At 47.3% G+C, this 8,622-nt stretch overlaps 1 protein-coding gene across 1 annotated transcript in view; it reads left to right on the top strand.

Annotated features, from left to right (window-relative positions):
• Positions 1-747: 747 nt before the first annotated feature.
• The window catches only part of TRPC6 (transient receptor potential cation channel subfamily C member 6), a 164,007-nt gene continuing 156,132 nt past the window's right edge, over positions 748-8,622 (top strand). The window contains exon 1 of the mRNA XM_026651697.1: positions 748-890. Within this exon, the coding sequence (XP_026507482.1) occupies positions 748-890 (143 nt within the window). The remainder of the gene's footprint in view (positions 891-8,622) is intronic.

The following is an 8,622-nucleotide window of genomic DNA, read 5'->3' as shown; positions in this document are numbered from 1 at the left end:
TGTGCTGCAGATGATGTATGGGCATGCGTTGATATGGCATAATAAGTAGTCAAATTTAAATTCCTGCGCACTGCCCATAGCAGAATATTAGTTTTATAGGCAAATCACCCAGGGAACAATATCAAAGGAGAAGGGAGGGTTCCACTCCCAGCCGGGGACTGTAGACCCAGGGAGCAGGTAGTTTATAGTGGGAGGCTGATGTGCATTTCCAGACTTCCCAGCTCCAGTTACTCGGGGCACTTGCCCGTTGGGAGCAGCTCTAGGGAGGACACAGCTCAGGATGGGGCTGCGCAAACTTTTACTCACGTCTGATCGCTCCAAACGCCGGGCGGTGACGACTGGGGAGGAGGATGTTGCCGATTGACATAGTAACTCCGCTCGCTCGCTCCTCTCAGCCAGTGTGGCTGGGAGCTGCTGGCGGCCGCGGTTGTGGCTGCTGGACCCGTGCCTGGCTGTGGGCGTGGAGGGAGCCCGGGGCGCTGCTGCCCTCCTGCCGCTGACTGCAGACGCCGGGCAGCCCGAGTGTTTCTTCTGCGGGCCCCATGGCGGTCCGGGAGCGGCCCTGAAGGAGCCCGGTGCCCCAGCCTGGCCGCCCCAAGGCAGCGGAGCAGCTGAGCGGTCAGTGGCTCCCGGGCGCGGGAGTGTCAGGCTGGGAGAGCCGGCGCTGCCTGTGGGGGCGCCCGGGTCTCTGCGCCTCCTCTGCCCCTCCAAGCTCCGGCGCGAAGCTCAGAGACCTCCGGGAACAGCATGAGCCGCGGCCAGCCCTACGCGCCGCGGCCGGGCAGCTCCCCGGCCAGGCCGGGCCGCAGGACGGAGAGCCAGGACTATCTGCTCCTGGCCTCGGGGTTGTGCGAGGAGAACCCCCTGCCGCCCTACGCCTACTACCCCGTGTGAGTGAGTCCTGCGCGGCAACGCGGCTCGGGCGGGGGTGGCCGTAGGGCAGAGCGGTAGCAGGAGGGGGAAGCCTCCCCAGGGCGGCAGGAATGGGGCTGCGGGGCGGGCTGCAGCATCCCCTCTGGCCCCAGGGTGGGCTGGGAGCCGGGGTGGGCGGCAGCTGGAGTTTCCAGCTGTGCCCCAGAGAGGGCAGAGGTAGCCCCTGCCCCACCGCAGCGAGGGGCAGGTGCGCGTGGGGGGCGGGCGGGGAGACTGAACGAGCCTCTGCAGACTGGCACTCAGGCGGCGGGGAGCGGGAGTCCCTCCCCGGCCTCAGGTGCGCCCCGCACGGACGCGGTAGCGCTGCGAAGCCCGCCTGGGATGCGCGGGGTCTGGGCGCGGGGCGCGCTGGGGTGGGTTGGGGCTGAGGGACAGCCTACAGCCCCGCAAGCGCACGGCCTGTCTGGGGTCCCCCTCTCGCTGGGACCGGTCACAAAACAAATACTCGGGAGTTGCTAGTTGATCTCTGTGTTTGCATCGCGACTGAGCTAATGAGGGGACGGCGGGAGGGGATGATGGATAAGAGGAAATAAGCGGCCTGTTTACAAAAACAAACAGGCTTGTAAAAGATCCGGGTCCCGCTCTCCAGCGCTACCTGAGCGGGTTCTGTCCTTTCCCTCCCGCAAGCAGCAGCGTGGTTCACTAGGATGCGCCCTGCTGTCAACAGGCAACGTCTGATTGTTCTAGGGGGGGAATGGTTGGCTGCTCACAAATGCTTGGGAGAGGGGGGCTATAAGAAAGTCTGACTCTGCAGCTACCACCTTACCAGGAAATCCTCGCGATCTTTATTTGAGTTTTTAAATGAAAGTTACACACACTTTTTCAAGGCTTAGGAACTGTGGCCTTTCAACCAGGATTTGTTTCAGTTTGTCCTCTAAAAGCAAATGCACAAATGTGCCATTCATTTTCATATTACTGTTTGCTAATGGAGATGGTTTTTAGTTTTGTTTGTCTCATGTCATATATCTAGAAAAGACATCTGGCAGCTGTGGTTTGTGGGGTTTTTTGTTTTGTTTTAATTGCTACTAACATTTATTGCAACAAAACATCATTTGACCGGTGAAATGGAGATTAGATTGGAACTTGAACAATTTGGTCACCTTTCCTGCAGTAGAATTGTATATTGTAATTGTTTTTTAAAAAAAAGAGAAAAAAGTAATTGAATATGAGTTAATTGGAATAGACAGAACCAAAGACATGGAAGGTAATATATGCCCTGCTATAATGGCACTGAAATAAAGTTCTAACTGAATAGAATAGATTTAACGAAATATGGAGCATGTTATGGACTGCACTGGTTGGTCTGTTTAAAATTAACACCCTGCGATGGGTTTTCTATAGTCACAGTAACTTCTATGGTCAGTTGTCCTTATTGGGTGCACATTACATTCTAATTCATTAAGCCACAATCTTCTCAATTGGTATGTACAATCCAAATCATACAGGCTTGACAATTTGATTTTCAGAGTGCCACTGAATTATTATCATTTTTAAATTAGCAAGGTGTAAGCAGATTATACTTTAATTTTTCTACTTTTTACAGTACTAAGATTCCAGGAATATTTTTTTTAAATAATCAGGGCAATACATCCATTGCCTACAACATCTCTAGTTATGTATTATCAATGTGACTGGTATAGTTATCACTTGTTAGTGTTTCTGGAAGAGGCAACACAGAGAGTGGGAAAATGATTATATTATGTGACATGACAAGAATCTATAATTTCAGTTGATTACAAGACAAACTTTCTTTCATACAGACATACTCTGTCATGTATCCTACTACTTAACTGATTCCTCTGGTTATCAACCTCCTCTGACATATGGTACATTGCCTAGATAAGATTTATCAACTAGCCTGGTGTAGAAAGGGAATAATAGTCAGAAAAACTGTCAGAGGGCAATGGGATTAGATATTTATACTGATATAAAGTATATCTAGAGCTGAATATTTAAAATATTTTTTCTGCCCTCAGTGAATCACATAATAGCCAACTTTTATGGTGCTATTCTGGTAAATGATATGATGGAAGTCTCAATTTGTGTCTAAGCTAATGTGAAGGTCTAGGAGAAAGTATAATAGTTTGTGATAGTGAATTAGATAGTTTTAAGAAACTAGCATTAACTATTGTGTTTAAAGTAAAGTGTTTTAACCTTAATCTCTCTCATACTGTGTTTCTTGGCATAGCCAATTATTAAGGACATTTTTGTCAAACAGTAATTGGGGGAAAAACCTTACTATCACATGCACATACAAAAAGGATTTACAGACTTTTTGATCTAGGGTTGTAATCCGGAGCAATATAGCACAGTATTTGAAGAAGGGTAAGTTAAAGGTGCTGTGTTACAGAGTATATGTTACCCACTTTTGTATTTGACCTGTGGGAAGATTCCTGCCACTTCTTTTGTTACTCCCCTCCCCCACCAGAGGCTCTAAGCAAGTAAGTAAATAAATACATAAATCTGAGATAAAATTGAGCACTTGTCATATAGTGCAGAGAGATGGTCAGAGTAAGTTAGGGTGACCAGACGTCCCGATAAAATTGGAACCGTCCCGATTTTTAGCTGTTTGTCCCGCGTCCCAACCAATCCCTGGTCGGGACGCAATTTGTCCTGATATTTTGCTCCGCCAGCAGCACTCGGTTTTTTTTGCTCGGCCGGCAGCACTCAGCTTTTTTTTTTTTTTGCCCCCCCGCCCCTCCCCCAGTGTCCCGATATTTTCTTCATCTCATCTGGTCACCCTAGAGTAAGTTGCATTTCCAAACAAACTGTAACCTGGGCTTGGTCTACGCTACAGAGTTAGGTCGACAGAAGGCAGCTTACGTTGATCTAATTATGTCAATGTACACACTACAGTCTTGCTCCTGCCCACGTAAATGCCCTACTACACTGACATAATAACTCCACCTCCACGAGAGGCATAGGGCTTATCTTGGTGTAGTTAGGGCAACATAGTTTGTGTAGGCGCTGCATTATTTACATCGGCTGTTGGCTGTCCTTCTTGTCAATTTCATGGCTCCATGCTAGAGCTGTGAAATTGACAAGAAAGCTGGGCTGTCACTGGGGCTAGTGGGGGACAGTTACTTGTATGCTTTAAATTAGCTAGATTACTAGTTAAGGCTCCAGTCCTCCAAAAACGTAAGCACATGCTTAGCCTTACACAGTGAGTAGCCTTTCTGGAGTCAGTGGGACTACTCACAGTGCATAATGTAAATCCTCTGAGTAAGTCTTGGCAGGATCAAGACCTCTGTGTTCATCTGTTCATTATTGGCAGTTTCTTTATATTTGTATTTCACTAGGTAAGTAGAGCCAGATGACAAAGGTATATTCTTGTTAAATGTATAGAATACAGAGAGTGCTATATGTTACTGTGTGTGTGTGTGTAAAACTATGCAACAGTAATTCCTGTTGGTAAGTTTGTAAAACAAAATATTTCTCAGTTTACTATTTTTCTCAAATTTATTATCAGATGAATTCCAGTTATACCTTTAATTATACTGTGTACATAAATTACTGACACTGTGTGCTTATCTCAAGAGACAGTGTGACATGTGTTTTTTTTCATCTTCCAGTAGTGATGTATATAAAATATAAACCAGAAAATACTAAGTTAGCAGCTGAAGAGGTAGCTGCAGAATTTTATGATAACAACAATTTAGAGATTCAGTCCTACAAAGTAAGTGCCTCCCAAGTGGTATTCCCCATTGACTTCTGTGAGAGTGGCAGTCTTTAAACACCTCACGGGATTGGGCCCTAGGAAAATAAGTTTTCTGAATTGTCTGTCCTTCAGGGTCAGATAGGATAAGGGCTGTGATTGTTGTGGAATAGAGTCAGGATATCTAACTATATTTATTCATAAGATTCACTTTTGGATTGCTAACATACAAGCTTGTGAAGTTGTCAGCATGGCTGTTGCTGATTAAAAGAAGAAAGGCAATAATTTATTTCATTTCAGGCTCTCCTTAACACCTGAATTAAAGGTATAAATCTAAGTTGCCTTCATCTCAATTGCATTGCACAAGGAGAAATGGTTGAGCTGTGGAACGAAAGTGGACACTTAATGTCTTAAATGAAGACATGGTACTCTTTTTATGGGTATTTCAGATTACAATGATGACAGTGTGATTGAAGTAAAACTGGTACTTACTCTAATAATGTCATCATTAATCTTGATCAGTACATTACTGGTAATAATTCACTTATTTCAGAGGTAAAATTGTACACTGAGGGCCTGTTTCTCAGTGATATGGAGCATCTGTAACTTTTACTAAATTCAATAAACAAACTCCTGTAAGAGGGGCTGGCTGGAAAGCAAGAATTTCAAGGTTTTGAAATTTGTGTTCATTCCCCATCAGAACACAATCTCTCCTGTTGGAGCTGTTGCACTTTGTATAAAAAACTAAAAATTGGGAGGGGGAGACTGATCAATTGACTATATAGCTCAGTGTTTAGGGCACTCAGCTGGGATGTGGCAGTTCTACCTTAGTCCTGAGTAAATCCTTAGTCATTAAGCACTGGAACAAATTGCTTAGGGATGTTGTGGAACCTCTATCACTGAAGGTTTTTAAGAACAGGTTAGACAAACACCTGTCAGAGATGGTCTAGTTGTTACATAGTCCTGCCTTGAGTGCAGGGGACTGGACTAGATGATCTCTCGAGCCCCTTCCAGTCCTACACTTCATGATTTCTCATTCTTTACTGAAGAAAAGCTATCACTGAAGTCCATAGAAGCTGTGCCTGAGTAAGAACTGAGAAAACTGGCTTCTCACTATAACTGTAGAATAACACAATTAATGGCATAACCTGTGTAACATGATTAGCACTTTGAACGTGTGAAGAAAGTGTGCTAACCTTAAGGAAAAGTTTTCCTCTAGTGATCATTCTATGCATGTCAAGCCTCTTTACAGGGTTTGTATTGCTTTGAGAATATGCATTGTAAATTTCAAGGTCCTCTAATGTTTGGACTGTTTACAGACTTCTAAAATAACTGTTTAAAGAAAACTGTTCATTGTGTTTACAATTTAAGGCCCCAATCCTCCAAACACCACATCAAAACACTTTGAATCAATGGGTCTACACGTGGTTGTAAAGTTAAGTATACATGTACATGTTTGCAGGATCGGGGGCCTTAGTATATAGCGTCTTTAACAGTGTCTGAGGCCTGGTCTACACTAGGCTTTTATGTCGACTTTAGCGCCGTTATATCGAATTAACCCTGCACCCGTCCACACCAGGAAGCCATTTAGTTCGACATAAAGCTCTCTTTAAATCGATTTCTGTAATCCTCCCCAACGAGAGGAGTAGCGCTAAATTCGACATGGCCATATCGAATTAGGCTAGGTGTGGATGGAAATCGACGGTAATAGCTCCGGGAGCTATCCCACAGTGCACCACTCTGTTGACGCTCTGGACAGCAGTCCGAGCTCGGATGCTCTGACCAGCCACACCCCCGGGAAAATTTGAATTCATTTTCATTTTCCTGTCTGGGCAGTTTGAATCTCAGTTCCTCTTTGGACATCGAGGGGAGCTCAGCAGCAGTGGCAACTATGCAGAGCTCTCCAGCAGAGATGGCCGTGCAATCCAATAGAAAGAGGGCCCCAGCATGGACTGATCGGGAAGTCTTGGATCTCATCGCAGTGTGGGGCGATGAGTCCGTGCTTTCAGAGCTGCGCTGCAAAAGAAGGAATGCTAAGATCTACGAGAAGATCTCCAAAGCCATGGCAGAGAGAGGCTACAGCCGGGATGCAACGCAGTGCCGCGTGAAAATCAAGGAGCTGAGACAAGGCTACCAAAAAACCAAAGAGGCTAACGGACGCTCCGGATCCCAGCCCCACACATCCCGTTTCTACGAGGCACTGCATTCCATCCTGGGAGCGGCCGCCACCACTACCCCACCCCTGACCGTGGACTCCGAGGATGGGATCATGTCGGACATGACAGCGGACGGGGAAGATGAAGAAGGAGATGAGGAGGACGAGGCAGTCGACAGCGCTGGCACCGCTGATTTCCCCGACAGCCAGGAGCTCTTCATCACCCTTACCGAGATCCCCTACCAACCGTCCCCATCCCTTACCCCGGACACAGAATCAGGGGACGGATCAAGCAGTAAGTGCTGTAAACATGTAAACATTTATTTAAAACAGAACGGTAATATTTATACTATTAACAATGTATATTTATAAAAGTGCTGTAAACTAGTAAAAAAATAATCAGGTACAAAACAGGAATATTTACAAAGGTAACAAATGGGTTTTGCATGATTTCTCTGTCTTAGGCTCTTCTCAATTTAGTCCCAAGTATTTTAAAAAAATTTCACAATGTCCGTTACTACATGATTCCCAGGCCCAAGACGCTCCACTCCAAAGTCTCAGTGCACCTACGCGAAAATCCGGTCAATGTGGCCGGGGATCGACGAGAAATCCTCGTAGGAGAACTCCTCGTAGGTCTCGTGGAGGTAGAGCTCAAGCCTGTTGATCAGGTTCCGGGGTAGGGCGATCTTAGTGGGCCCTCCGTGGTAGCAGACATGTCCCCTCCATGCCACAATCAGGTACTCGGGGATCATGGCCCGACATAGCATGGCGGCATACGGCCCCGGTTTCTGCATGCTTTCCCGCAGCATGCGTTCTCTCTGGGTGTCCGGGATCCTCAGGAGGGTGATGTCGCTCATGACGCCCTGCTTTGAATTAGGGAGGGGACTGTTAGTATTGGGACTGCTTTACAGCCACGCGGTGGAGGGAGAGGGGCAGCATACAGGGATCTTTCCCTGGGACAGCCGCGAGGGGGTGGGACAGGGGCAGAGTTGATGCTGTCCTGATTGCTGGCAGCAGAGACTGGCATTGCTTTCAATGTGAAAGGAGGCCAGTGCTACTGCTGGAGTTTTAAGCAGCCACAAGTCTGCGGCTTACCATTATTGCCCGCTCCAGAAGTTCAGGTCTCCAGCCACAGTTCTCTGAACACTCCAAGACCTCCGCAAGTCCACAGGCACTGAAGGCGACGGCCGAAAATTCGACCTTGTCCTGAGTGCGCATGTGAGAGGTTCAGTGCATGGTCTTGTTCACAGAGAAAGACTAGGTTCTTTGTATACAATTTCATTTATCTGTCTCAGGAATTCACTCCCTTTTTAAAATTCACACAGACACATCTGCGACTGTCTCCCAACCCAGCCTGTCAGCACACTCCCAGAGGCTAGCGCAGATTAGGCGGAGGAAGAAGAAGACGCGTGAAGACATGTTCACAGAACTAATGGGCTGCTCCCGAGCCCAGGCAGCCCAGCAGACACAGTGGAGGGAGAACTTGTCACAAATGCACCGAGCAGTCATGGAACGGGAGGAGAGGTGGCGTCAGGAGGACCAACAGGCTACTGAAAAGCTGCTTGGACTAATGAGGGAGCAAACGGACACGCTCCGGCGCCTTGTGGATGTTCTGCAAGACCGGAGGCAGGAGGACAGAGCCCCGCTGCAGTCTATCTGTAACCGCCCTCACCCGCCACCAAGTCCCACACCACCCTCACCCAAAGTCCAAAGAAGGAGGGGCGGCAAGGGCCGTTAAAACTTTCAATCAACCCCTGCAGACTGCTCTAGCAGTAGAAGGCTGACATTCCCCAAAATTTCATAAGTCCTTTCCTACCCACCTCACACAAGCCCCCGTCCAAGTTTCACCCCCCACGTTTCATGTCTGGTTCGCAATAAA

Source organism: Terrapene carolina, unplaced genomic scaffold, assembly GCF_002925995.2.
Source record: "Terrapene carolina triunguis isolate 2854851 unplaced genomic scaffold, T_m_triunguis-2.0 Scaffold97, whole genome shotgun sequence".
NCBI lineage: Eukaryota > Metazoa > Chordata > Testudines > Emydidae > Terrapene > Terrapene triunguis.
This window is presented reverse-complemented; position numbering and strand designations above follow the sequence as displayed.